General features: G+C 46.4%; 9 protein-coding genes across 9 annotated transcripts; 3 read left to right on the top strand and 6 right to left on the bottom strand.

Annotated features, from left to right (window-relative positions):
- Positions 1-733: 733 nt before the first annotated feature.
- GGI43DRAFT_400142 (chitinase) lies at positions 734-1,806 on the bottom strand. Its single transcript, XM_083205428.1, has one exon. It carries the CDS (start codon positions 1,558-1,560, stop codon positions 877-879), a length of 684 nt encoding a protein of 227 aa, XP_083062870.1. The 5' UTR covers positions 1,561-1,806; the 3' UTR covers positions 734-876.
- Positions 1,807-4,461: 2,655 nt separating this feature from the next.
- On the top strand, positions 4,462-5,988 carry GGI43DRAFT_382007 (mitochondrial carrier domain-containing protein; the record flags this gene model as incomplete). Its single annotated transcript, XM_083203201.1, has 8 exons — positions 4,462-4,677; positions 4,746-4,832; positions 4,909-5,035; positions 5,111-5,228; positions 5,297-5,483; positions 5,543-5,714; positions 5,771-5,903; positions 5,964-5,988. The coding sequence occupies 8 exons, from the start codon at positions 4,462-4,464 to the stop codon at positions 5,986-5,988; spliced, it is 1,065 nt and encodes a 354-aa protein (XP_083062869.1).
- A 402-nt stretch (positions 5,989-6,390) lies between these two features.
- On the bottom strand, positions 6,391-8,388 carry GGI43DRAFT_421727 (Ca2+/calmodulin-dependent protein kinase; the record flags this gene model as incomplete). Its single annotated transcript, XM_083207999.1, has 2 exons — positions 6,391-7,041; positions 7,105-8,388. The coding sequence occupies 2 exons, from the start codon at positions 8,386-8,388 to the stop codon at positions 6,391-6,393; spliced, it is 1,935 nt and encodes a 644-aa protein (XP_083062868.1).
- Positions 8,389-9,047: 659 nt separating this feature from the next.
- Positions 9,048-11,023, top strand: GGI43DRAFT_317096 (uncharacterized protein). The gene has a single exon (XM_083201788.1). It carries the CDS (start codon positions 9,190-9,192, stop codon positions 10,585-10,587), a length of 1,398 nt encoding a protein of 465 aa, XP_083062867.1. The 5' UTR covers positions 9,048-9,189; the 3' UTR covers positions 10,588-11,023.
- A 2,543-nt stretch (positions 11,024-13,566) lies between these two features.
- GGI43DRAFT_400133 (uncharacterized protein) lies at positions 13,567-17,364 on the bottom strand. The gene is made up of 2 exons (XM_083205427.1): positions 15,620-17,364; positions 13,567-15,566 (listed from the first exon to the last, which is right to left on the bottom strand). The coding sequence occupies exons 1-2, from the start codon at positions 17,216-17,218 to the stop codon at positions 13,623-13,625; spliced, it is 3,543 nt and encodes a 1,180-aa protein (XP_083062866.1). The 5' UTR covers positions 17,219-17,364; the 3' UTR covers positions 13,567-13,622.
- A 593-nt stretch (positions 17,365-17,957) lies between these two features.
- Positions 17,958-19,733, bottom strand: GGI43DRAFT_382003 (amino acid/polyamine transporter I; the record flags this gene model as incomplete). Its single annotated transcript, XM_083203200.1, has 4 exons — positions 17,958-18,064; positions 18,156-18,667; positions 18,744-19,071; positions 19,136-19,733. The coding sequence occupies 4 exons, from the start codon at positions 19,731-19,733 to the stop codon at positions 17,958-17,960; spliced, it is 1,545 nt and encodes a 514-aa protein (XP_083062865.1).
- Positions 19,734-21,059: 1,326 nt separating this feature from the next.
- GGI43DRAFT_317078 (uncharacterized protein) lies at positions 21,060-21,783 on the bottom strand. Its single transcript, XM_083201787.1, has one exon. It carries the CDS (start codon positions 21,696-21,698, stop codon positions 21,192-21,194), a length of 507 nt encoding a protein of 168 aa, XP_083062864.1. The 5' UTR covers positions 21,699-21,783; the 3' UTR covers positions 21,060-21,191.
- A 438-nt stretch (positions 21,784-22,221) lies between these two features.
- GGI43DRAFT_400123 (major facilitator superfamily domain-containing protein) lies at positions 22,222-24,706 on the top strand. The gene is made up of 3 exons (XM_083205426.1): positions 22,222-23,031; positions 23,131-23,592; positions 23,651-24,706. Exons 1-3 carry the CDS (start codon positions 22,726-22,728, stop codon positions 24,392-24,394), a joined length of 1,512 nt encoding a protein of 503 aa, XP_083062863.1. The 5' UTR covers positions 22,222-22,725; the 3' UTR covers positions 24,395-24,706.
- Positions 24,707-26,787, bottom strand: GGI43DRAFT_400121 (3-ketosteroid reductase). Its single transcript, XM_083205425.1, has 3 exons — positions 26,412-26,787; positions 25,757-26,291; positions 24,707-25,656 (listed from the first exon to the last, which is right to left on the bottom strand). Exons 1-3 carry the CDS (start codon positions 26,519-26,521, stop codon positions 24,835-24,837), a joined length of 1,467 nt encoding a protein of 488 aa, XP_083062862.1. The 5' UTR covers positions 26,522-26,787; the 3' UTR covers positions 24,707-24,834.
- Positions 26,788-27,365: the final 578 nt, after the last annotated feature.

Genomic DNA, 27,365 nt, shown 5'->3' with positions numbered 1-27,365 from the left:
GGAAACAATGGACTGGTAATATATGGAATTGGGAGCAAATCTATGTGATGTAGAATCAAGGATACAGAATAGTAGGCTGTTGTTGGTAGTAATAAGAGATGGCGACGCATGCGCGAGAGGTCAAATTAGTAGCCGAAGCGCACTTTGTGGTGTGTGCTGGGCGCGAATTGGACGACAAGCTTCAGCTCTCTAAAATGGAGGGGCCCACTGCCGCGTCTAAAAAATGCCCCGCCGCATGGATAATCAAGGCGCTAGTGTGGTTGGGGACTAGTGGCGGGATGAAAAAAGGACCTGATGACGTGAGGCTTTTGGCCATGGCTTAAAGAGAAAAGGTGATACGATGTAGAATTAATTGAAGTTACCTATAATGGGAAAGATCCGATTAGCAGAGAACAAATTCTATTTATCTGGTGGACATTTCGAGAAGATGTTTATATATTCTAGACTCTTAGTGAAGTATGATATTAATACAGAATCATTGGCTGAAGTGAGGCGACTTGTGTGAGTAGAAAAGCTCACATTGCTTGCCCGTGAGATGATCCCTCTAAGTGACTGGCGCGTCATGTTGACAATCAAGGGAGAAGCTTAAAGATGCATATCGCAAGAAAATAACATTGGAAGAAATAATATCAAAAAATAAATTAATGGGATTACTGAAATAGCAGTGGAGAGTACATGTATATATAGCCTCCACTAGATGTTAGCCAGCTAGTCAGTGCCAAGAGAGCATGCTCTATGTCAAACTTTCCGGCTTCCACAACTCAGCTTAGGCGCCATAAAGCTTTCTCTAAAATCCAAAACAGCTCACAAAATTCTTGGACAGCGATTTCATTCACCCTCAGCGGTAGCACCAGCACCAGCACTGCCCACCTTCAATCAACAACTCAACTTGCCTCCCGGGTTCACGCGTAACAGGGCTGCAAATTTTTTGTATGTGTTTATGCGGTCATCCCTCTCATCAGGGTTTTTACCATTGCATTCAAGGTCGCCGGCGAGGGTGCGGATGGTCTCGCCGAATCCGCGGTTGTTGCCCACCATAGCGTCGTGCGAAGTCATGGTCCCGGCGCCTTTCTGTGTGTTCCACATCCATAGAGCCGACTTCCAGGAGATGGGAGCATCCGTCTCTAGAAGCCGCGGATTATGTAAAAGATCTGTATGAAGAGCATCGCCCGCAGCTTTATAATTGAAGTTCCAAACGACCATGAGGGGACCGCGACCGTAGTATGCAGACTGGCCAGCAGGACATCCATAGGGCTGGGATACATCGCAGTAGTTTGGGTAGTTCGCCCTGTTTTGTTCCACGACGAACTTGAGCCCAGCAGTTTCATGATCCACATTTGCGAAGAATGCGGCGGCCTCGCGGAGCTTGGTGGCATTATCGCCAGTGTTGGTGAAGTTGGGATAAGACCCGAGGGCGTCGGTCAAATGCCCTATAGGAGTAAAAAGGGCTTCGACTAGGAAATATGGCGTTGAATTGGGCTTCGCTGACAACAAAGCCGGCCTCAGCTGCTCCGTCGATGAGCTCGCCTTCCACGATCCGCGGCTGGTTGCTCGATACATGATCAGCAGGGGCTGCAATTCCCAGTGCCACAAGGGCAAGCGATATAATAGCGGTAGATGTTCTCATTGTGATATTTCTCTTTCAATGTTCACGAAATGTCTGATGATTGGTTCACGACATGCCGAAAAGAGATATTTGATCAAGTTATATAAAATGCACACAGCTCCTCCACAGACCGTATCAGGAATCAAGTCCCTGTTCCGTAATACTCCCAGTACAGTAATATGAGACATGATACTATCAGCGCTTTAGTATTAGACAGTAATATGAGACAGTTAATTGATCATAATAATTGGTAGACGGTAAGTTAGAACGCGATGCTGATCTTGGTGCGATCTGCGGGCCGAGAACAAATCTTGATTCAGAGCACAGGCCACTATCACGCTTTACATTCACCCGCCGCCTTGTAGTGCCGAAGTGACAGGAGTAGCAGATGAGAACAGCGAGAGGATAAGGACAAGCAGAAAGAAAAAGAAAATAAGCGCCGCGCTCAGTAGCTTCCAGAATACCGCAACGAGTGCTGCAATATCCATGTTGATTATAAGACGAGCTGCCAATCCGTGAAGGGGTCGATGTTTCTCTTTAGTTGTTTCCTCGGCCGCGGAGAGATTAGCTGCCAGTGTACCAAGTAAAATTAATATAAAACATTTAATATCGGTTACTACTAATATATGTTCTAGCAGGTACAAAGGAGAAATAGACAAAAAAAGATTTGGAGGCCACGTACGCTCCCCTCAATTGCATGACGACGACGATACTCTAAGCCTACCATATGCTGATTATTGTTACCTCTATTATTAAGGTGTTTACTAAACACGGTTATGCATAATAACTCAAACTCAATTCCACCAGTAGCGCCTGCACCTTGCTGTTGAGCTGCATGCCCTTCGTATTATAGTAGTAGCACTTACACGAGGCCGATCCACATCAGATGAGAGACACCTACACACAAGACACCGCAAGCATGGGAGACACGGGACACAAGAGGCATTGTACCTGCCTACTCTAGCCTAATATAAAGCACTGTCAGTTTGAAATTTCTCAAAGGCTATGAAATGACTGCCAGCGTCCATCGGTTACATGCGCAGTGGACAGAAAAGCTGGGGTTGCGCCAAGAGTGGATCTCGGCTATTAATATATTTCGACGATCTTTGATGGTGTAAGACTCGTATACGAGTAGCGGGCAATATTGAATCCAATAGCACTTCGGATTGTGTTCCTAGTTCAGCGAGGCTGAGCAACTCCGGATTATTTCCCGATCGCTTAATCTTATAACTGATAAGACCTTAATGAACAGGTAGGGGTTATCTAAAGAGATTAAGATACGTCGCCATCACCAATAGTATCGTGAACGCGGGTACCCTACCCGACAATCTCTTGCTATCCAAATTGGTGAAAGAGCCTTCTGGGAAAGACTTATCTCTCTACAAATTCGTAATTGCAGAACTCAAGACTTAGTGATGTAGAATGATAGGTCCAACGACCCTCTCTATGACTGAGATGCGAGCCTTAGTGGCGTTTTGAGAGCTATGTGAGAACGTATTGAAGGTGACACCGAAGAATCATAGGTGACTATATCACAGTGTAGTAAGATAGAAAGTGTGCTAATCGCCAATTCATCTACTAAAATTAGCACATCAAGCCAACGTTGTATCTTGCACTAACATATATAGGTTTCAAAGAAAACTTGTAATATGCAGTTTCATATCCAGATCGCTTTATTGTATGAAGCATACCACAAACTGGTCCTAGGAGTATATAGATAAATGAAACAAGGTGAGCTGAAACTAAAACATGCGAGAACCTGTAGTGATATGGCGCTATCCGCTATCGTTAGACAGAATAGTAAGGGGTGATTCGGCGACGTTATGTTTACAGGATCCAGAATTACGGTAGGCGATCCAGATAATACAAGTAGAGTAAGAAATCATGAAGTCCGGTGCACAGCATGTTTATCGGGAGATTACATGCCTGATTACATGCCTCCCTACCGATAACTACACAAATAATCCCTAATCAGATTGATCAGCTATGCTGCGTGTAATACTATGCCCTTTCTTGATGTGCAAGATTATATAGGGTTGTTAGACAAGCTGTTGATTGAGCTGTGTAACCGTATGTCAACCGAGTAATATGCAACCACTATTATCCCAAAAGGCTATTAGAGGACTCCGCAGTTAAAATATTGCTACCGCGGATATTTTAAAGAGAGGGACGGTTACCCTTATGCGCCGAGCTTAATTCGGGACAGAGGCATCATGCAGACTCAATCGGACCAATCGGATGTGGCCCTATTTGCGTTACGGTCCTGAAAAAGTCATTCGCGCCGTGTAGGATTTTGGAAATGGAGTTCAAAAACTACATGTACCTAGCAGTAGCTGCTGTGAGATGGATAATAGATTAGAGATAGCACTTGGCCATTTCCAGCTACCTCTCAATCCTGCACACAGCTTCTCTCCACTCCATACCCTTTGCTATTAGAGGCGGCTGCAAAGACAAAGATACATGCAATCTGAACCCAAAATAATACCCACGTGGATTGAATAAAGGTCACGCCGCCATGGCGGGCTTGGACAATGACAGGTTAAAGCTGGATTATTTCCGGGGCCGGGCCGGCCGCTACGACTACCGATGGCGATCTCGCAATTCTCATCTCCATTTGCGTGTCAGTGATGACCAATCTGGAGGGGTTATGTAATTCGCTGCATGTAGTCTCGCCCTCCCTTGCTGACTGACAAGATGGGTCACTTGCCCGTCTTCTGAGATGGGGAAAGCCTTGGGAAGCTCTCGGTCGCTTTCGAGAGTTGCATACATTTATCACTATCTAGACGCTCCGGCTACCTATCAGTATTAACTTGAAACCGACCGAGAGATTATCGCAGCGCGCGCAAGCTAGCGTCATGACTCGAGAGAATGATGTTGAGACCCAGGCGGGCCATACTGAAAACACGCCCTTGCTGGTAGGAGAGCAGTCGGGCCAATCTCACCCAGACCAGCAACAAAATGAAAGGAGATCAGCTCGTTGGTACCTGTGGAGGGCGTTCTGGGTTATTGCTGCAGCCCTGGTCCTTGCAGTTTTTATCAAGGGCTGGATCGACGCAGATGGCGATGTCAATGTTGGTGCTATTAAATGAAATCTTACCTACCTTTGCTGCGAATCTGCATTCTGACATATACAATATAGTTTGATTTGGGGAATGCTCTCAAGAGAGCTCTTGGCGGCGGCTTGTCCGGTGCGGCGGCGATGTTCTTACAAGTTCTACTACTCATGGTACAATCTCACTTACTCTCACCCTCTTTTCCATCCTTCACCTGGCTAGGGCTGAACATATATCGCTTCTATTTAGCCGCTGAGAACGATTATGAACTATCAATATCGCTTTGGGACCTCATTCACTATTGCAACACAAAAGCTCTACGCTGATGGCGGATACGGACGATATTATGCGGGTCTCGGAGCCGCACTCATTCAAGGTGAGCAGCGTTCTCATCTTACTTTAAGGAATCTTATATCTCATTGGCGAATTTCTAACATTCGATAATCTGCAGGACCCGTAGCAAGATTTGGAGACACAGCGGCCAACGCTGGTATCTTGGCACTTTTACAGTCCAACTCTTATCTGAAGGACTTGCCTTCACTTGGAAAGACCGTCTTTGCCTCTCTATGGTATACTCGCACCAAGCTCCCGTCTAATGTTTCACAAGATTCCTGTTGCTGATATGCGCTACATGAAGTGCTGCTGCTTTCCGTATGATTCTCACTCCCGTCGATACTCTCAAGACGACTCTTCAGGCCCAAGGTGCCGGTGGGACTGCTCTTCTTCGCCGACGCATCAAAGAACATGGGGTCGGTACTCTGTGGTGGGGAGCTTTTGCCACTGCCGGAGCGACATTTGTTGGACACTATCCTTGGTTTGCGACGGTAAGGCTTGAGCCTGCATTGGACACTGAAAATGAATTGCGCACTTACATCTGCTGCAGTATAATTTATTGACGGAGAAAATCCCTGAGCCACCAAAGTCTGAACTTTTTCTATGGCTGCTGCGCTTGGCTTTTATTGGATTCGTCGCATCCATAATATCCGACTCTGTTTCCAATTCCCTGAGAGTTGTGAAGACTTACCGACAGGTCAATGATACCAAAGTCTCCTACAGTAAGTAGCTTTGAGCTTACTCTTTTAAAGGAATTTTTAAAATAATTCATTTTTAGCCGAGGCTGTACAGCTAGTGATTAGAGAGGACGGAATTTCGGGACTTCTTGGGCGAGGGCTGCCTACGCGCATCTTGAGCAATGGCCTTCAAGGACTGCTGTTTTCCATCCTTTGGAAATTATTCTTGGATATGTGAGTTGATCCACAGTAAACTTCAAGGAATAATGCTTTGGCTAATTCATAACTGTATAGCTGGGAGCATAAGACAAGCTCGTAACGGAAATAACGGGGTATCTCGGAGGCGTATATGTTCAAGGTATCAATGAGACTGTGCATAGGTTGACATGAAACTGATAAACTCCATTTCGTCTTCTATTAGTTCAAATCCATATACAATATGAGTACATGTATGCTATTCTCAGTGCTCTGGACCATAACTAAAAGAAACACCGCCTGCTTTGTATCCGCAGGCGGTAACATATCCATTGACTAATGCGCTGCACAAAAATGACATGGCCGTTTTAAGAGCTTTTAGGTACTTGAAAAAAAAAACTGTGGATATATGTACTCTGTCATTGTTTTCCTAATTCCTATCCTTCAAAGATCTCCAATGCTATAACGAACGCGATTATTATGTATCTGCCAAGTACATACATGTACTCATTAATCAACACCCATCTTAAGCCGCCAGCAGCAGTGGAGTTCCCATTGATGAATCAAGAGTAAAGATGATATCCTCTGCACTGAATCGTAGTTCGCTGTCTCTCTCGAGCATATTAAACACTATATATTCGAGTTTAGTGCTCCCAGTGCCCAAATTTACTGGACTCAGCTTAGCTCTAGCGGTTAAAATATGCTGTAGCCAGTCGTTCATCTGGTTTCGTGAATTGCCCTCGCGATGTAGTTCGCGCATGGGCCAGGCAGGCATACTGCTCTCTGGATACTTGATCTTTCCAAGCAAGTAGAGCATTGTAATGCCTAATGCCCATATGTCTCCTGGTGATCCACGTAAATTGTAGTCAAGGAAATCTGGGGGGAGGTACCAAGGTGTGCCTCCCACGTTAAATTCATTGGCGCTTGTAGCCAATCCAAAATCGATAAGAACGGCACCACGGCGAGGCGAGTAGGTAATATTGAGCGGCTTGATGTCATTATGGATGATTGGAACCGTCTTCAAGTATACCAGAGCGGATGAAACATCATGCAATATTCGAGAAATGTCGGATAGTGAAAATTTTACCTTCAGCCCTCGATAGAGGGATGGTGGGAGAGGCTCCAGGTACATTGCAAGCATGCGGCCATCAAATGCCTTTAGCGATATAACGTTCCTCTGTGCTGGATTAGAAAAGGCTTTACAAGTATACCAGTGGCAAGAAATTGCAGTATGACTTACATGTTTCAGCTTCTCCAGCGTGGCTTTTTCTCTCTTCCATAATAACAAAGGAGTTCTGAAAGTATGTCTTGAATCTCTATTGCACTGAAGGACTTTTGCAACTACAGGCTCTGACACAGCAGAGTGTTCGCAAGTAAAAACAGTCGCAGATGGTGTAGCTGCAATTTGCTTAACTCGCCGTAGTTGATACCTAGCTGGTCCTTTGGCTGCAGAGAGTGACTGAGACCTGTCTGTCCTATCTCGTAAAGCCCGGATGACAGCTGTTTCTCCGTCGGCAAGATCTAGAAGTGGGACAGTAACTTCGTCGGAAATTTTTCGAACAGCAGACGATGGAGTTGGATCGGGTGCATCAGTCATTTTAGTGCCAATAGTAACAGGTCTTGGCTCTATAGTCGTTTTATTTATAGGCTGGATGGAGGCAGTTTCCGCGTAATTATTGTTACGCTTTTGTCTTTTGCTGATATTCCCTTCAGCGTCATCTTCAATGCCTCGCTTTGTTTCCAATGGCTTATTCGTCGTGTGAATTGAGACGTCAAATTGTCTTCTGAGTAGCCAAAACTCAGCAAGATGATACTCCTCAAGATCTTCATCATCACTGGCTATAGATATTCTCCACATGCCAGGCTGGATTAAGTGGCTGCCCATCTTCCTGATAGATACCTGGAGAGTCGAGGAGGAACTAAAGTTTGTCAAGCGTAGTTGTAGTTCTGTCTGGTTTACCAAAAGGCAGTCGTCACTCCCAGGATCGTAGATAATCTGACATTTTATGTCGGTGTCAACTACTGTATAGGCATTTTCCAATGGTAAATGCAGAGTCAAGTCTGCATCCTGAGCTTGCTGGATAACACCGAATGTCACCCTGTTTTTGGCTTTGTATGAGAGGGGTATAATGGACGAATTCTGGCTGGTTTCATTGGGAAAGCGAGTTGATGCTACAATCATTCGAGCATCTGGCACATCGGGCAAAGCTCTAGTAAGCAGCGTAGCTATCTTCTTGGTGGTTGGAGCTTTCGAAGCCAATATCTCAGCCTCACGGTCTCTTTTGAGAGCCAACGCCGCTTCATAGGCAACAACGCGTGGCTCTATCTGCGTCGTAGAGCCGAAGCTAGGCTGAGACGATGTCAGAGTAAATTTTCGAGATCCCAACGCTTCGGCTGCGGCTAATGCGCGAGGCTCTATCTGAGTAGATGGCCATTGGGAGGATTGAGAATTAGCGGCGCTGACATGCGACCGAGCAGTGACAAAAGAAGCCGATTGTATTGATTCTTCGCTGAGCTCAGACATGCTGTTGGCTCAGCATGCCTGAGATGCGTTGAGATTTGAGGTAACACACCGTATAGCCGGTAAGATTGAAGGTTGTAAGAGCTCAAACTATCTCATCCGCGTATTAAAAATACATATAGACTGCGGCCTCAAGAGTATACTTATACACACTGTGGGGGAGCGCTGAATATAGGCAGCAAAACGCCCCGGGTCAGCAATTACCTGCAGCGCCCACGGTGCTCTCTGTGACGTTCCATACAATGGGGCGCCATAACAGGCGCTATCTGGTGCCACGTCGGGCACTAAAGGCGGACAGTTCCTTGCCAGAAGCCACAGTGGATATGAACCGATTCAACACTGGGTCGCAAAGTAGCATGTTGCCGTAGACAGATGGAAGTTTGATATATAAGATATGAACAGAAAATATGAACAGCATCTAAGCAATATAGCGTTACTACCTAAAGACTCGCGGAATACTTTGTACTCTGCACAGAGTTCAGTTTTTGCGTGATTCGCTGCGCTTTGTTGACGCTGCTTTGTTGACGCTGTACAAGTACCGACGCGCAATTAGCCGGAGCTTGTCACGCCCCTCACGCGCCACAACTTGCTCCACTATGGCATTAAATGAGCTGACTAAGGGTCGGGCTGCGGAGTGGCTGGACCTCAGAATTGCAATCACACCTCGTCTCAGCACAACAACCACGACACCATAGCCATCTAAAACGACTACCCAGAACATTCCTGGCTTGATTAATACCGCCTAGGCATTATCAAAAACCGACAGCGACAGCGAATCTAGCGATAAATCAGGATATAGCGACCATGTCCCGGTTCAAGGCGCCATATCCGGGCAATGAGAACACGAAAAACACCGAATGGTCCCAGGCCGCTCCTCGTGGCATGCGCAGCCCCGATCATCTTTGGGGAGAATACTGGCAGCGCTTCAATATGTTTCGCATTCCCATCTTTGACAAGGTCGAATATTTCAGAACCGCCGTGGCGCTAGCAAAGGACTCCAAAAGTAAAGAGGACTTTGAGCGGAAATTCGAGGAAGTGAACGAACGACGACTTCAAGAACTCCAGTCCTTGCTGAGCAAGATGTTCTGGAATTTTAATAATATTGAAAAGGGGCCCCCACATCGCGCTGCTCATATTGAGACTTCTGATGCGCGCACTCTCCGCTGCCTCGAACACTTTATCAGAATATTAAACGACTATGTCTTCGACCAGGAAGCGGATACGGGGCCTACAAAAATAGTCGTGGAGAAACAGAATTACACAGAAGAGAATTCCCTTAACGAAGGGGGGGAAATATTTGTTGAAGATGAGACAGAGACTCTTATTAGGGAAATAAGCCGAAGCCCCTCTGCTGACCCGGAATATGAAGAATATCTCCGTACTGGAAGGGTTCCTGATGAGTGGAGCTCTCAGCTGAATCCTGATGTAGACTGGACTTATGAGTTCAACAAGGAGCACAAGTCTGGGCGAGTGCACCATAGGGAGAGCGATACTTTCACAAGGACAAATTTCGATTGCTTGACATCTACATCAGACGATACCGACCCTCATACCCTCAATTCCGATGACGATATTCTTTCAATACAGCAGGTCCCATCGCTCACATCAAACGACTCACAGGACTTTGAGGAGGCAAATGAGACTACGGCGACAAAAGATGGGCTGAGAAGGCGATCAAGTATTTCATCTAAAAGTGGCAGCTCAAATTCGGCTAAGAAGAGGGTCCGGTTTAGTGATGATGATGAAGATGTCAGCATCCATGAACCCAAACGTCGAAAACTAGAAACTACTCTTGCAAATGCTCCGAACTCTCCCACTCCTCAGTCTTCTTCTGGTATAAAGCAAGCTTCGCACGGGGGCGTATCAAGAAAGAGGTCCAGGCCCGACGACGACGAAGAAGATAATGGATATAAGCGTCAGAAAATAGAGAGCGTGCCACGATCGACATCTCCTATTCTGCATGATAGCTGTACGGAAGACGAATCAGCAAGTCGTTTAGCTCAAGGAACTTCAGAAAAAGTACCAGAAGAACACGCTCCGGAAAGCAACAACGGCAGACGCAAACAACAAAAACAAAAGTCCACATTACAAACTTCCCGCGCAAAATCTCCTCAAAATGCTCCGAATACAAGGTCTTCGAGGAGAGCTAAATCTTCTACGCTTTGGGAACTAGATTCCTCGGGCAAGTCACGTTCGATCTAAGGAGGCTTGAAAAAGAAGACAAAGATTGGGTTATGAGGCTGTTGGGAGTTTCCGAGATCATGGCCGTTATCCTGGCAGGGCTGGGTGCAGCGGTTAGGTCAAACGAAACATTGATGCGGCGTTCTGACTGAGAGTATGGTCGTTATCCTGGCAGGGCCGGGTGCAGCGGCGTAGCTCGATGAAAGGAAGATGCCGTGTCTAAATGCAGAACATGGTCGTTATCCTGGGGTTCTGGGTGCAGCGGCGTAGTTCAAGCAGTGCCAATGAAGTTGTAAATTTCCGAAAGCATGGTCGTTATCCTGGCAGGGCTGGGTGCAGCGGCGCAGCTTAAAGAAAACAACGGCGCTTCCCTGATGCAGTCTCAGCCGAGACTTTGTCTGTCATATTCTTGTCCAAATCTAGGTGGGCATGGTTGCAACGTGAAGGTGTTTTGTGGTTCAACATTATGACAGCATTGATATTTTGAGATACCCATTGAGCGTTTTTGTATTTACCTAGTTATTTGAGTGTACATATCACTTGCCAACGGCTTTTATTGTATATACCTAGTATGATAGGGAAAAAAGCCAATTATTTGCAGTCCGAGTATTTCTGCTGGCGAACATATTCTGGAATCATAGACTCAATGACTCTAAACCAGCCCTATATCTTCATTCTCCATTGATGTCAGTGAGCAAAGCCAATACAACCCTCTTACAAAACTTTCTCGAGGCGCTGCTCGCACAAGAAGGAGCATGACCAAATAGCATTTCTCTGATAGGACAATTCAATTCGTTCCAAGTGGAAACCCGCGCCAAAGTGTGGGCCATCTTGACCGAACAAGCGCGCCGATGACTAAGCACGATGAAAATTTCGAGACCCAGTCCTCGAGGCTATAAATTCTTCGCTCGCCGCGCTAGAGCGAAGCTCTTCTTTTTCTTTTCTTTTTCTTCGTGCGGCTGGCATGATCTGAAATTTATACCCGTGTTGCTCGAGTCCCTCATCAATGGATAAATCGCAGCGTCAATCATGCCCCAGAGAAAATATAATTGCAAACTGGCCTCTCTATTCGTTCTGATTCCCATGGCTTTTAGACGCGGGATTCGTGGATGGAGGGCCGGACATACTTTCACCTGTGCCTTGTTTTTTGTAAACGTGATGCTTTTCTGTGCTGCAGATTGTAGCGCTGTAGTTGAATAAGGATGTCTTGTTACAGGGTACATTCTTGTTGAACTGTATGGCTGCAGATTGCGACCCTCGGCTGAATCGACTATGGTATCACTTTGATGATCTCCAATGGCGATAGAGGCTCTAGGTTAATGAGTCTTTGAGCTTGAAGCCATCCAATTTCAGGGATATCACATATAATTGAACCTGAGAAAAACTGGCAGTTGATTCACCGAAACCCAAAGGTGCGTCAACGGCTCAGCCAAGACCTATTCGAGAAGTGAAGAAAAATTCTACGATACGGCTCTAGCGCCGCAGATAAGCATAGAGCATGCAAAAACGATATATTAGACTACGGCCAATGAGCGCAAATGATCTCCAATGCCTTGCATATGGCCCATCAATTTTAGATCTATTCTAGGGTAATGTACAGAGTACCTCCGTACATGTACAACTAGTTTGGGTGCTAATTACTAGGCACTTGTGGTAGTATACCCAAGTGACTGTCTTTGATGAACTAGAAGAATACCTCGATATACTAACAAAGCCTCTGTCAGTCAAACATGGTGAGATAGCTGGTCGGGAGCTTCTCTACCTATGCTTGTGGCTCTCAAAATGTTACTTTTGTACTGTCCTCGAATCGTCCTAAGTAAAGCAGTGCATAAGAAAAATCTCAGATTTCTCTCTACCATTGCATATCACGCAAACCGAGACTTCAGCTTTTGTTTCGCCCTCTGGCTTCAATGAAATTAGCGACAAGCTCATTTTGACAGAGTTTGCAGTGCAAACAAAGGCATGGCCAACAAAATTGCTTGCCGTAGTCGGCTGTTGTACCCGACTGGGCTAGCTGACGTTAAGAAAGGAGGACCAACAACAGTAACAGGCCACCAGTACTTTACATAGATATATTTGCCCCTGCTCAAGACTCTTCGTTTGATCCCTGTTAGTTTGTCTCTAACACAACAACAACAAGAGCAACAACAACAGGACTACATTTATACTTATTTATTTTAGCCGCAGGTCTTGTTATAAGACAATCGTTTGTTCTGGAATTCGAGACACAAGAAAGACAGCCCATAATGTATGCGGCTGAGAAAAAGTTGCCTGAGGAAGTGGGGTGCTTCTTTAAACCAGATTCAGATTCAGAATTGTGTGAAAAACCGCGTGCTCAGTTCAGAGTTAAGTTTTTTAGAGGCCCTTGCGCAACAATAAAAGGGTGGCCCTCCAAAGGCGTCGTCTATACCCTGAAACACTGCCTTGGGGTTGAGCTTGAGTTCCTAGGATTGGATCGATTCTACAATACGCTGCGTCCATCCGGTCCCAATACAGCAGCCGAAGAAGAATTGCACTGCAATAGGAGTAAGAATCTCTTCACTAGGGTTTATAGAGACTTTATTGCTCTACAACGACGGCATAAAGAGAGAGGTACTGATTTAGTCATATCTATAGTGTGACAGCTGGGTGCCACTTGGTGAAGGAGTGAATATGCTTATATTAACGCATCTTTCACATCGCCCGAGGAAACGGGTAGCTATTTAAAGGAGGCGGGGTGTGGGTTTTGAGTACGACAAGAGAAAAAGCAGGCGATAAAGGCGTTGCTATAATTCATAATGCATTTAATATGGAAGAGAGGTGTAAAATAATTGAAGCAACTAGGGGGAGTTTTTTATGCGAACCCAGCAGATTGCCCAGATTTAGATTTGTCTGATTCATAAAATTACATTTTGCATACTGCCTTTCGACCTCCTCCTCCCCTTATTCTTCTTCTTCTTCTTTTTTTTTTACTATTCTCTTCAGATTCACAGATTAACAGATTCTCAGTGAAGCTAAAAGTAAGAGAAGGAAAGAGGGAAAAAATCTTTCTTTTTGTTATAATTTTGGAAATAATCTCATAAATTTAACCATACGAAGGTTATCCCAGAATCATGCCGAAGTATAACTATATTGCCATGCGCGAATACATTTATGGTTCTATATTCTGCGGGAATATAGAGTAGACGTCTTCTATCTTTCGTTATCCACCTCTTGGTGACAGCTATACCCTGATATTTCAAAGCTTTTGGAATCTCTGTATCTGGCACTAGATTTTCCGCAGCTTCCTGGGGCAAGGTAAATGTGTATTTGATGCCTTGATTGTTGAAATAGAGAGACGGACCATCTGACGAGAACATGATGGAGTTGCATATCTCCCTGCCTTGAAGGTTCGTCACAACTTCCTTCCAATTTGATTCCATCATCCAGAGAAGCTCGCCTGTTGCGGTGTCAAATAACATTGCGCTTCCAGGGCTGAATCCCACCGCTAATAAGTTGCCATCTGGTGAGAATGTAATTGCCGACACTGTATCACGATCACGATAGTTGCTCGTTTTCCACCAAGTATCTTTCACTACATCCCATAGCTTTATTTTATTGGTTGATCCTAATGCTAGTTTCTTGCCATCTGCCGATAATACCAGAACATCACCTTCTAACGGACTACTGCAGAATAGTTTTTTCTGGCGGTTCCGTGCCACATCCCATACCTCTATTAAATGGTTTGATCTTAATGCAAGAGTCTTGCCATCTGCTGAAAATACGAGGTGATTGGTCTCGAGCAGATGGTTGCCGAATGTTTCCCAGTATTCCCCTGTCGTAGTATCCCATAGCTGCATGGAGTTGGGTTTTACTAATGCCAATGTCTTGCCATCTGGCGAGAGCACAGTTGATCCAGCAGTTTTGCCAAAACAATCGAGTTTCTTCCTCTCTTCAGTGCTCATTTCTTTTATGCTTCTTGTCGCATCCCATAGCTGTATTGTATAATTCCCCGTAGATGCCGATGCTAGTATCTTATTGTCTGGTGAAATCGCAATTGCTGAGTTGCCGCGGCTAATAAAAGTTTGCACAATAGTACCGGTCGTTGTATCATATAGCCTGCTTGAGCTATCTATCGGTCCCACCAGTAACGTTGTATTATCTTGACGAAATGCAATATCGCTTCTTAAACATAGAAACCCGGTATCAAACATCTTCAGATGTTCACCTGTTACTGTATTCCATACTTGTATTGTAGAAATGTCTATTGACGCTATTTTGCTGCCATCTGGCGAAAATGCAATGGCTGTTATTGTTGAGAGACGGTATTTGTCTTTTAATATCCGTTGATATACGCCTGTTGTGGCATCCCAGAGTTGAACACGGCCTGATTTAAATGCTGATGCTAGTGTCTTGCAATTTGACGAGAACGCGAAAGCTTGGATACAGCTATGATCCATATGCGTCGTCAGGATTCCATTTAACTGCACCATTCTGTCACCACGGCTTATATCTAGTGTCTTATTATCGAACGATAATGCAATAGATATTATCCAATAGTCGTCATTTTTTAAGTTTTCTTTGTCGCAAGTGCCGGTATCCTGCCCTGGTATTGAATTTCTGTAGGCGACCAGTATCAAACTTTTGTTATCTGGTAAAAATGCAATAGCTGAAGCTTCCTTGTCATGGCATTGGATTTTTTGTTTTTGTGCACCTGTTGCAACATCCCAACAACGCAATGTACTGTCTTCAGACTTTGACGCCAGCATCTCACCATCGGGAGAGAATGCGAGAGCTATAACTCTATCGTTGTGGCCCTCAAGCATCTGTAAGAAGCCTTCTGTCCTGGTCCCCTGAATATCTTTTATGAAAGATAGCCTTTCACGCCAGTGCATTGCTATTATCTCATTATGGGCTGCCGGACTAAATAAAAGCGCTGAACCGTATAGCTGACGTGGATAACGAGTAATAAGCCATCCATTGCGAAGTATAAAATTTTCTATAGCGCTTAGAATCTTCGTAAGCTGAGGATTTTCATTAAACTGCAGTTATTAGTCCTCAGTATCTGTGTACGGTTTCGGGCTCCAAGTCGTACCTCATGAAGAAGTTTTCGTATGGAACGTAAGCCCTCTGACATTCCGTCGAGTAGAGATAAACTCTCAATCCAGCGGAGGAGGGAGTCCTCAAAAAAAGGCTCTAGCGTCTGTTTGAGTGCTAACTGAGCCTTGTACTTGGAATCACAAAGATGATGAGCCCAATAAAAGCATGAGTATTTCATCGAAGCTAAAGGGTCCGGATTAGGTGGCAGCACATCTTTCAGCTTAGACCCATAGTCTTTAAGGCGGTATATATTCTTTGGTAGATTCGATATGGCTGTGATTGATCGTTTGAAGACATCCGCGTGTCTTTGGGCAGCGCCTGTCGAAAATATCCCGTTGAATAAAAAGTCTTTTGCTGACTGGTGGATAAAGTAGACTTTATCTTCGTTCAGTGTGAGAAATGAGCCACACATTAATACAAGTTTTGCAATAGACTCGGAGTTCTTGGAAATCTGATCTGGTAAACCAGCGAGGAGTCCTAATTCAGCTAGGCTGAGCGGGTAATATGCCGTCAGGATTGCTGAAAGTATATTTCTGCAAAGCTTGCTTTCTCTCCTTAGATTGTCAACCTGTTTTATCATCCGTTCGTACAGTTCCATTAAGTCTGTTGGCAGCTCCTTAACCACGTCCATGATCTGCCAGTCTTGAACCTCTTCAAGTTCTTTGATCACCAGTGATACCCATAAAAAAGTACCATTGGCTTTTTGCTGGATTATTTTGCGTAAGTCATCTTGTAGTTTCTGATCATTCTGTATTGAGTACAGGCGTGACACGCTGTATTCGATATATGCATCCACAGCCTCAGATACACATAATGCATTTCCTTTTAGTTCAAGACTAAGGATCCCTTGAGGTATGCGTGACTCGAGTCGCTGCTGAATGCTGATTTTGTTCCGACTGGATATAATATATTTAATGTGAGGAAATGAGAATTGTTTTGCAATAGCATCTAAGAGCTTGAGCAAGTCTGTCTCGCACTCGTCCAGAGCATCGATAATCAATACCACTTCCTTCTGTTTTAGACCTTGAAGAATAGCTACAAATACCTTAGACAAGGCTACCCAAGCATTCACATCTGAAAAGAGGCTTTTGCCTGCATGGTTATATTTTTTCTGAACATGCGAGATAAGCGAGGGCTCCTGAGCAATGAGGAGGTACATGAGACCGCGTAGTATAGCGATTGCTGTATTGATGCGTGCGTCGGTGCCTTGGCAGAAGAAGTAGGATAGAATTTTTGCATCCGTAGTTTGATCCATCGGCTTTGCTAGCTTCGTTGTTGGTAACAATTCATCGATTATGCCACAGAGCAGCATGGTCTTTCCCTTTCCTGGATCGCCCTTAATCCAGAGTATTCTGTTTTGCGCGTTATTGCGCCAATCCTTGAAAGTCTCATTTTCGAAGATCCAGCAATACGAATCTCTGAGTAGTCCGCCCTTTGTGTTTTGGATACGTATTTTATCATCGCGGGGATCGGTTGACCGTAAATCCTTCAGGCACTGGTTTGCTTGATCTGAGCCACTGCCTTGAATGATCGTGACATCGTTCCCAAAATTATTATAGGAAACACTTTGAGAGTTTAAACTTGTTTGATCCATTGTGATTAAAGATCATAGAAGATAATAAAGTGTCAACTGTTTTGTTGCAGACGGGGCATTGGAGGTAGTAGGACATGGCCATCTGGTGGTGTAATGAATGATACAGAATAACGTTGACCTGTTCAAGCTTACTAGGTCGTGAAAATTCGAGATTCTAAATGCGACGTCCATTGGTCGGGCACGATTAGGCATAAAGCCTATTTTTAGCTGTTATTTTACGCTTATTTGTATAAATGGGTAGCAATTACTCGTGATGCGTTTGCACCCAACCCCTCAAGATGCGGCCAATCAAGCGCTCTAATACGTCATTGAACGCCCCTATATCAATGCCATATAACGTGTACCAGATTTATAGCACGTATGCAATGAGAAAACATTATTTTTCATAAAGTAGTATGAAAAGTCTCTAGACCTGAAAGAACATTACATAACAATGTCTTATAGATTATAATACCACATATATAAAGACATATGCTACTAAAAGGGGATATTATTCAGCATCCCAGTTTTGTTATCCAGCACCTTGGCCGTGATTTAACGAGGCAGTCAGCACTTTTATAAAAATACTCAACTACTAGATAATACTTGAAGCAGTAGAAGCAGTGGAGGAATATAAAAATAGCTGCAATTTCGTGACATTAGTATCACCTGGGGTGCTGGATAACGAAACTGGGATGCTGAATAATAAATCCCTACTAAAATTAGTGTATTAAGCACATCGATAGAGCTTTAAGTTAGTCTACTGGGCGATTCCTATCCTCGGACCCTGGTAATGCTTCTTTGCAAATACAAACCAGTTAACAGCCATAACAATTGCAATAATCGCTAACACTACCACGGCATAATCTGTGAAAGGCCAAGAGTCAGCTTATTTTTCACCAGCAGCATTGGCAAAAAAAAAAATGAAAAAAAAAAAAAAATGAAAGAGTTGACTTACTCATGTTACTACCCGTCACAGGCAACACAGTCGGAAATGTGAAAAAGATTGTCTCAATAACCGCTGCAACAACCGTCCCAATATTACAAGCCCAGCCCACCACCTCAGGGACCTTAAACGCCCTCTTCCTCGGAAGCACCTTTTCGCTTCTCCTACGATATATCAACAGCGCAGCAGGAATCGCAAAAGAAATCATCTGCATCAGGGAGAATACCCCGACGAGAGCATTGAACGCAGCCGAAGAGCCCAGACTTATACATCCGCAGACAAAAATCAGCCCTGCATCGAGTAGGAGGGCCGCCACGGGAATGTCTCCCAGCTTGGGAGATAGCTTGGCGAATTGAGAGGAGAAGACGAGGCCGCGATCGCGAGCGAGGGCCCAGAGGAGTCGAGACGTGGTTTGCTGGGTGGCGGCTATGATGTATGTGAGGATGATAATGATGATAATGAGAAAGATAGTGGCAGCCGTATCAGATTTGCTAGCTATGCGCCATAGTTTGTAGATGGGTACTCTGATAAAATCACATTATGTTAGCCAAAGATAATACATTACCCTCATCGATATAAAAAGAAAGGTGCAAGACTAACGGATCATTCGCCAAAGTATCCAAACTCGGGAGGCAATAAGCCATGGCTACGGAAAAGACAAAGCCAGAAAAGAATCCAATTCCAATGGTAGACATGAGTGCCTTTGGTACCGTTCTGGACGGGTCCAGCGTTTCTTCTGCAAGATGAAGCGTGGCGTCGAGACCTCCAAACATGTACGCATGAGTGGTGAGGCCAGTGAAGAAGGACACCACAGGCGTCCAACCTGAAGAAGACTCAAAACTGGTCCACACCCAGGTCGAAGACTGCTTGTCGCTCCGGACGAGACAAACGACAGAGACGGAAACGAATGTCAACAGAGTGAGAAAGACTTGATCAATCGTAATCAGTATATCGTTTCGTATCCTCATGCTCCTATAGAGAAAATGACTTACAAGCTGCATCATGTATCCAATGCGTCTTCTTCAGCAAGAACAAATTATACAACAACGATATTCCATTAAGTCCTTGAGAAATGAGAAACAGCTGCCAAGCGGTTGCTTGAAATCCGTTATAAAACTCCGCCATAGCAACGATACACAAACTGGTGACGCTACAGACACTAGCCGAGCATATGATCCACGAAACCGTCGCTATCATGCCGCAGAGGTAAGATATCGACCTATTGAACCTTTTCGGCGCCATGATGCTCGCAAAGTGATACTGCCCTCCGGCGGTAGGATACACGCTCGCAAGCTCGGCGAGAGTGACGGCTGCGCAGCCGTACATGGCGGTGATGATAAAGTTTCCGTATACCAGAGAGACGGGACCTCCTGCGGTCAAGGCTGCTGATAATGCTACGGCGACGGCTGCCCAGCTGTTGGGGATATTGAAGCCGAGAGCAATTATCTGAAAGGGGCTGATATCGCGGGGCACAGCCTGGGGGTTGAGCTGGATCAGTTCTACTGTTTGCTGGGTGCTCTCAGAGCCTGTCGATTCCAGCGTATGCCCAAGTTCCGTCTTTTCAGATGATTTTCCATCTTGCTGGTCCATTTTATTTGGTTAAAATCCTAATCAAAGTATCTTTCGCCAAAGCGCTGATGACAGGTCAAGCACCAGTTTCTAACGATATCAAGAGGATGAAAAACAGAAAAGATCACAAGTTGCAAGTTAAAAGGGTATTGGCTAGTTATTTATGACCAGCGAGACTTGTACTCCGTACAGCTGTTTGAATCGCTTGCCAGCCCACAGACATGACTCCCTGTCTTGTGTCTCAGTAGGCAAGACATGATAAGGGGGCGCTTGGATGATGGTTTGATGTCGACATTGCATAGCCATGAAGTAAAACTGAAAATGGTTGTGGATATATATATTAAAATGGTATAAGAATCTTTTTTGTATATAAGTTTTAACTTTCCATGAATATCATTCACGGTGCTGATATGTCTCTGGTATGACGAATTAGACCGTAGCCACCCATCGCCATCATTCCGATCGTCTCGAAAATTCGACTAATACTAGAGATAAGAGTACATCTACCTAGTTGTCAAATCGATCTGTCAAAGTCATCTTGTGGCACAAAGAATTGACGTAATCAACACAGCATGAAATTAAAATCAATTTCCGTCATATTAGGGACATGTAGATCGGGTTCTTGGGATCTGGGAAAATCACCCATGTTTAAGACATCAGTTCTAGGCCAAGCTGGCTTATCAGTATATGCGACACTTTGCACGGTTATTGTGTCGCACAGCATCGATCTTTTTGACCGGGCGGTGTAAGTGTAAATATACGAGATCCTTTCTAGTAAAAGGAGGTTTGCTACTGCAAAGAGGAAACACTTATGATGGGTACGAGTATATAGGTGTCCTTAGGACGTACCAAGCTCCGCGATAGGGTGATTTTCGCGTTCCTTGTTGGCTCTGGTGTCAAAGACTGCGAATGCACGTGTCATCAACCGCCTGCGCTCTTCAGTTAGCGATAGTAAAAAATCCGGGAATAGAACCATGGTTAATGGAAATAAAAAACATATTGTTACCTTTGTCTCGGCTGAAAGACAGCTCACTAATTGCAATGGAGACTGGAGAGATAAGGAATTTCCGTTCTGAGAAACCATCGTAGCACAGCAATTAAACGAGGCGCAGCTTGAGCCTGGAGGCAAATCCTCCACGGCCCTTGCATCTGGGAATCTTAGATTCCATCCCTTATAAATTGGCGACTGGCCAATAGCTCGATGCTCACCCACCATCCAGTGACATATCGGGCTGTACAGGGAAATCGCTCGCTGGTAGTAGGTAGCCACTCGCCAAGACACACAGTCCCTCTCATGCGGTTGGACGCCTGGGGACAGTATCGTCACTGCAAGCCACACGCACCATCGGCTCCATCACCGATTTTGGTCCCATCGCCGCCGCTACTCCACACGCACTAATGGCCGCTAGATACGAAGGCACGGCACAAGCTTGTTTCCAGTTGGAACGCATAGAAGAAGGACGCAGTGAAGACGCAGTTTCATCTGGATAGAGTTGTCTTTCTTAAAAGGATCCGGGTGTATTGAGTTCCCTGCGAGGTTGGGCCACGGCCAGTGTGATCCTTCAAATGAAGTGCGACGTCGGCGCTGGCGAATCCCATGTCGAGTAGCTCAAAGACTGGGAAATTGGCGTTACTGTACGTGTCCGAGTTCCGACGTTCCGCATTTGGTCGTGGCCTCGAGGCGAAAGCTACACGGTCCGTGCCCGAAGATGTGCTACACTTGCAGTTTAGCTTGCTGGTGTTTGTCAGATCTTTAACGGGTAGCAGGCGGTGATGGCGGTTTCGACCTACAGCCGTTGAAGATTGAGAACTGCCCTTGACAGTACAGTAAGCATCACAAGACAGAGTGCAACCAATCCTAGCTAACAACGATCCCTTACCAACAACGCTCTTTACTGGCATTCTTTGTGCAAGGACTCCGCGGGCAGCGAGAAATACGAGGCCAACTCGAGATGCGGCTGCTGGCAGGCTGTAGCACCCCAACATTTTATTTGAGCTGCTCGTGTGCAGGCCTCGATCTACTAGCCCAGAGAGGCGTCAGCCAAACGCAGAAAATAAACTATTCGTAGAATGAACAGTAGCATCTTGTGAAAGACAATAGGAATGGCGCAAATAGTCTCGAACCGAGGCAACTCTTCATCTGCCCGTGACCACCTTTAAGAAGCAAGAAGCGACGCTGAACGCAACGTCTCTGAGTTGGCGGGTGCAAAAAGTTCCCCAGCGCTATGCAAGCCATGCCGTTGGCCGCTAAACCCCTCACGGCATGTTCCTTCAGAGGGCCAGAAACCGCCTAAACCGCATACCTAAAACATGGGAGAGCCCGCTAATTTTCATTCGCGGGGCTTCACAGTTCTGCAGCCAACGCTGTTAGCTGCAGCAGCTTTCTGGAGGGATCCGCAGCTCGTTTTTGGACCGTTTAACTTAGCCTGAGGTTTATTTCCTTCTGTCATTGTGCGGTGCTGTCTTGTTGCTTTGTTCTCCCGGGAGCTTGTGTCTCTAGCGGTTGTTTTCTTCTTCTTCTTCTTCTTCTTTAGATGCAGCTTTCCCCCTCGATTGCTGTCTCTGCCCGGCCCATGCGTCCTTGGCCTCGTTGTCGGACATTGCCACTGTCATGGTAAACAGAGCTGCGTTTCGCATTCCGTAAAACTGTGGCCTCCGGTGTCTCTGCTGGCAGCAGCGGGAAAAGCTCACGCGAGTCACTGACAGCAACGAAGCTTGGCAGAGAGCTGAGACAGAGCGAAACTAAGGAGGAGCTTGCTTATAAGAGACTCGCAGCCCAAGACGGTGGATGTCTCTCTATACGGCTCTTCCTTTTGTGTCCAGGCGCACTGACTGAGTTGGCGGGTCGAATCATCAGAGCTACAGCCGCCGGCCAGCTGTGCGACACTTGCACCAGCCCAAACGAATCGGGGCTTTGAGCTTCTCTCTGGAAAGGGGAAAGGCACTGGTTAATTATAAAGCAAACGGATTTTGTCTTCTTTTTAACTCCTGGAAACTATTTCAAAAAGCTACAATGGCGAGCATAGCAAAGGAAACAGGCGAAGGCGTCCAACCCATCGAAATGGCCGCCGACGAAACTCCCCGCAGCGGCGTCTTCCACAAGACGTCCAACTCGGCCAGCAGCACCGAGGCCCTCCGTTTCTGGCGTTCCAAGAAGGATTCGTCGCAGGACTTTAGTCTCCAAGAGCGCGAGACCCCCAGCACCGACGAACAGCATCCCGACATCGAGAATGGCACGTCAACCGAATACCGGACGTATAAGCGACGGTGGTTTGGCCTTGCTCAACTGACGCTCATGAACATTATGGTATCCTGGGGTGTAAGTCAAGTTCAAGTTATATATCTTTCATAACCACAACTCAAGGTTTCCATCATCTTCATTCGTTATGATAGATAAACTAACAGTTTATGATTCCAGTGGCTCACCTACGCCCCCGTCGTCAGCGACTCTGCCACCTACTACAACGTCACCTCCTCAGCAATCAACTGGCTCAGCACCGCCTTCTTCCTCTCCTTCGTCGCCATCTTCCCCGTGAGCATCTGGGTCGTCAACCAGGGTTTCAAGTACGGCTTCATCTGCTCTGCCTCTCTGCTCATCGTCGGTAACTGGATTCGCTATGCTGGCGCTTCCAAATCGTCTGGCGGCATCTACGCCTGCGCCATGGTTGGCGAGATCTTGATTGGCTTTGCCCAGCCTTTTGTGCTTGCTACGCCTGCCAAATACTCGGATCTGTGGTTCACCCACCGCGGGCGTGTGGCTGCGACTGCTCTGGCCACTTTGGCGAATCCTCTGGGCGCAGCTTTGGGGCAATTGATCAACCCTCTGTGGGTGAACTCACCCAAGGACGTCTCCCAAATGGTCCTCTACGTCTCCATCATTGTAAGTGTTTCTGCTCAACATCCCTATATCAGATCTAGTTGTAACCATGACCAATTAGTCCACGGCCTGCTCAGTCACAGCCTTCTTCATCCCCTCCAAGCCACCCACTCCCGTCGGAGCCTCTTCAGAAACCCCCAAGATGCCACTCATGCCATCCATTCGAACCGCTATCCGCTCTCCTGAACTATGGCTCGTCTTCGTCACCTTCTCCGTCTACGTCGGCATCTTCAACGCCGTCTCCAGTCTCCTGAACCAGATCCTGGTGCCATATGGTTTCACAGATGACCAGGCCGGCATTGGCGGCGCCATCCTCATCGTCGTCGGTCTTGTCACGGCCGCTATTACGTCCCCTATTTTGGATCGTACGAAGCACTTCCTTCTATCCCTGAAGATCATTGTCCCCATTGTAGCAGTATGCCTCGTCATCTTCATATGGATGCCCCAAACGAAGGCCCTTGCTGGTCCTTACGTCATTCTCGCCATCATAGGCGCAGGGTGCTTCGCAGTCGTGCCGATTGCTGTCGAATTATTAGCCGATCTAAGTCACCCCATCAGCCCTGAACTCACGTCAACTGCGGCCTGGGCCGGCGGTCAGCTCTTTGGCGCCATTTTCGTCATTGTCAGCGACCCCCTCACGGCCGGAGACAATGCCAATCCTCCCAAGAATATGAAGAACTTTCTCATCTTCCAGGCCGTCCTCGCCGTGGCAGCTACACCTCCAGTCCTTGTCTTGGGCTTGTTTGGGCGAAAAGACAAGGTCGTCTTGCGAAGACTGCAGGCTCAACAGCAGGGTGAGACATGAGCTGAACGATTTCCTTTTTCAAAACCTGATTTATGAGCCTGCAACCATGTTGAGATTTTCCATCTCATGTTTCTAATATTTTCGAGTCCTTTTTTCCTGTCATTTACAACGCCTGGAATGTGTATATGAATGACTGCTTGATGTTTAGCAGGGGTATATAAAGGCATACTCAAACCTCAACGTAATGTCCAAAGTCAAACAAAACAAAGAGATGTGCTTTAGTTTCGTCAATTTCAGGGCGGTAATAAGTAGTATTTAGTGATAGTGATACCATATTTGTTTGTTTGAAAATTGTATTCGTATAATACCCTATTTCTTGGTTCTAAATCTTCTTGTGCCCCTTTTTCCTTCCAATATAATATTTAAACACCATAAAGCCAGTAATAATTAAAAGTTGTAAAAAAACAAGAGGTATAAAGTAACAAGACATAAAACGTCGCTCACTCCAGTTTATCCAGCTTTATTATCTTCGCCCACTGATGCCTCAACCTCTCCATCTCTTCCCACGCTCTCACACCCCCCTCTTCAAACTCTACCAGCACCTCCTCTGTCACATTCTTCGTCCCCAATCGTCTCCCCACTGATTTATGCAGCACTCCCGTTGCTGTATCGGCCGCAATCGTCTTGCTCGTCTCGACCTTGCCCTCCCATCCCCAGCCGTCAACCTCTGTCTTCTTCACGTCTGACACGAGATGTCTGTCCGTTGAACTGCCCCATTTGATCCTATCGGCCTGCATATCATCCAGCGCGGCCTGATCCTGCAGTGCTAGCCAAGCTGCTGATGTAGAGCCCCTGTAGCCGTCGACGTTATGCCATGGTGAACCAATCCAGCGAGCAACCACCAGCGCAAGTTCATACGCCCAGAAGAGGAACCACGGCACGGGGAATAGCGTGCTGGCCACGACACCAGGGTGTGTAAGGTACATCTTCGGCGGGATGGGCTTCTCGTCAGCATTACCGCCGGATTCTTCGTCTATCGTCAGGAAAGGCTTTGAGAACTTCTGGACCGAGGGGAGTGAATATGATAGGGAGACGATATCGGTCAGGCGCTTGGCGGATTCGTAGGCGGCAGGCTTGAAGAAGCACTGCATGTCGTCGGCGTTGTAGACGTCTTCTACGGCTTCTACACTGGAAGACCAGACGATTCGACCGCGGGACTCGCTGGTTGAGTGGCGAGACAGCAGCGGGAGCAGCTGATGGGCGAGGACGTAGTGTCCAAAGACACAGGCGGCAAACACTTCGCCAAGAAGAGGCTTCTCGGGCTGTAATTTCGTTGTCATTAGCACACAAACCATATTTCCGTTTCTCCCATTTCCCACCCAGATCCAACAAAGGGGCAAGGTAGATGAAAGTAAAACATACGTATCCATAGCTCTTCTGCTCATTCAAAATGCTCGTCGGCAGCGAATTCTTAAACGTCGGGTACGTAACCGCCTGCACCAGCCCCTCCGACAAGATCTTCCACACAGCCTTGGGATAGTTACATCCCGACCAGTTTCCATACGCCGCGTTGAAAATCACCGTGTCCAGCCGCGGGATCCTCACATTGCGCAGATACTCCCCCTCCAGACCCTCCGGATTGCTCACTCGCTCGCGGCACAGCTTCTCTGCAAAGGCATACACGCCGCGCAGGTCGCACAGGTCCACCGTCAAGCTCAGCACGTGAATGCGCCGCACAGCATCTTCCCAGTTATATTCCTCCTTGTCGCCAGCATATCGGGCTCGCAGTGCCGTCGACGTCTTGGCTGCGTATTCGGCATGTGCTCGAAGGGCTGAAATAGCCACCAGTGATTTGGAATTGGATCGCGTCGTCGGGATGATAATCAGGTGCGATGTCAGCGACCGCGTCGCCAGGAAATCGTCGATGAGGCGCTGTCCTGTCCCTAGACCAATGCCGCTGTATCTCGTGGCGAGCTAGTTAGCACTTTTTCTCCGAACGAATTGAACGACGGGCGAAGGATCGCGGCCGCAGAAAAAGGGTCAGCCGTCGCCGCCGCTATGTAGAGTAATACTATACCTGTTTGCACCAGTAATCAGAACAAACAGCTGCTCCTCAGGCGCGACCGTCTCCCACGGCGCTACTGCCGATCCTTCTGCAGCTCCGGGAAGAGGAGCCTCGATCGTCATTATCGCGTGTGTGTGTCCCAGGCACAAGGGGGAAAAAAAAGTTGAAGGAAGAAAAAAAGACCAGCGCCCCAATTCGAATCGCAAAAAAGGTGTCACTGCAGCAACAATTTTGCAGAAAGGGAAGCTAGAAGAGCGCTCGGATAGCTTTTTGTATCCGACAGAGCCACAAAACGCTAAAAAGCGAGGCTTCCGCTTTGGGGATACGAGTACGGGAGAGGTTTCAATCAGGAGTAGAATTAAGTTTATGGTTACTGGCTGAGATGGTTCGAGTTGGTGGCGCGGCTGGGTGGCTTTTTCCAATTTCGGCCCCTTGGAGTGTCTCACCCCGCCGCTATCTAACCCGGTGTGATTGTTCGATGTTACGGTGGCTGCTAATGGGCCGGGCTATTAATAATGGCCAACGGCACAATTAAGAGACCGAAGCACGCAGAGGGAATTGCAGTAGTAGTGGTGAAGTCATCCATTTATCAATTCATTTCTTTAGACGTGTGTTTTCAATAATGCCAATACCGTTGCCGCTGGCTGCATCTGAGATGGCGAGATACATCAAGATGAAGTGACGATGTTAAGACAACTTCAGCATGGTTGCTCTATTCATCGTGCTCTAACACGGCATCCACACCTGACAATTGAAATAAAAACAATCTATTCTTTCCTTCGATTAAAAAATTAAAGAATTGGAAACTGAATAAAGAGGCTTGCTACAGCCATCACTTGTAAAATCAAGATTCAATTTAGAAACATTCATCATGGCATTATTTGCCAATTAAAGATCGTACACCCCAAATGCCTTCTACAATGCATTTTCCTATTTGCCAAATAACCTTGGACTTTGTAAAAAGAA

Source organism: Trichoderma evansii (genome assembly GCF_050947405.1).
Source record: "Trichoderma evansii strain SZMC 28006 chromosome Unknown GGI43scaffold_5, whole genome shotgun sequence".
NCBI classification, from domain to species: Eukaryota; Fungi; Ascomycota; class Sordariomycetes; order Hypocreales; family Hypocreaceae; genus Trichoderma; species Trichoderma evansii.
This window is presented reverse-complemented; position numbering and strand designations above follow the sequence as displayed.

Excerpts from the sequence above, each read along its gene's own strand:
- GGI43DRAFT_400142 (XM_083205428.1), bottom strand. The coding sequence starts at position 1,560 with ATGTATCGAGCAACCAGCCGCGGATCGTGGAAGGCGAGCTCATCGACG.
- GGI43DRAFT_317078 (XM_083201787.1), bottom strand. The coding sequence starts at position 21,698 with ATGTTGGGGTGCTACAGCCTGCCAGCAGCCGCATCTCGAGTTGGCCTC.
- GGI43DRAFT_400121 (XM_083205425.1), bottom strand. The coding sequence starts at position 26,521 with ATGACGATCGAGGCTCCTCTTCCCGGAGCTGCAGAAGGATCGGCAGTA. Across the intron at positions 26,292-26,411 it reads CTGATTACTGGTGCAAACAG|CGGCATTGGTCTAGGGACAG; the intron begins GTATAGTATTAC and ends CACGAGATACAG. Across the intron at positions 25,657-25,756 it reads AGCAGAAGAGCTATGGATAC|CCCGAGAAGCCTCTTCTTGG; the intron begins GTATGTTTTACT and ends ACGAAATTACAG.
- GGI43DRAFT_400123 (XM_083205426.1), top strand. The coding sequence starts at position 22,726 with ATGGCGAGCATAGCAAAGGAAACAGGCGAAGGCGTCCAACCCATCGAA. Across the intron at positions 23,032-23,130 it reads ACATTATGGTATCCTGGGGT|TGGCTCACCTACGCCCCCGT; the intron begins GTAAGTCAAGTT and ends TTATGATTCCAG. Across the intron at positions 23,593-23,650 it reads TCCTCTACGTCTCCATCATT|TCCACGGCCTGCTCAGTCAC; the intron begins GTAAGTGTTTCT and ends ATGACCAATTAG.
- GGI43DRAFT_400133 (XM_083205427.1), bottom strand. The coding sequence starts at position 17,218 with ATGGATCAAACAAGTTTAAACTCTCAAAGTGTTTCCTATAATAATTTT. Across the intron at positions 15,567-15,619 it reads TACGAAAACTTCTTCATGAG|TTTAATGAAAATCCTCAGCT; the intron begins GTACGACTTGGA and ends TAATAACTGCAG.
- GGI43DRAFT_317096 (XM_083201788.1), top strand. The coding sequence starts at position 9,190 with ATGTCCCGGTTCAAGGCGCCATATCCGGGCAATGAGAACACGAAAAAC.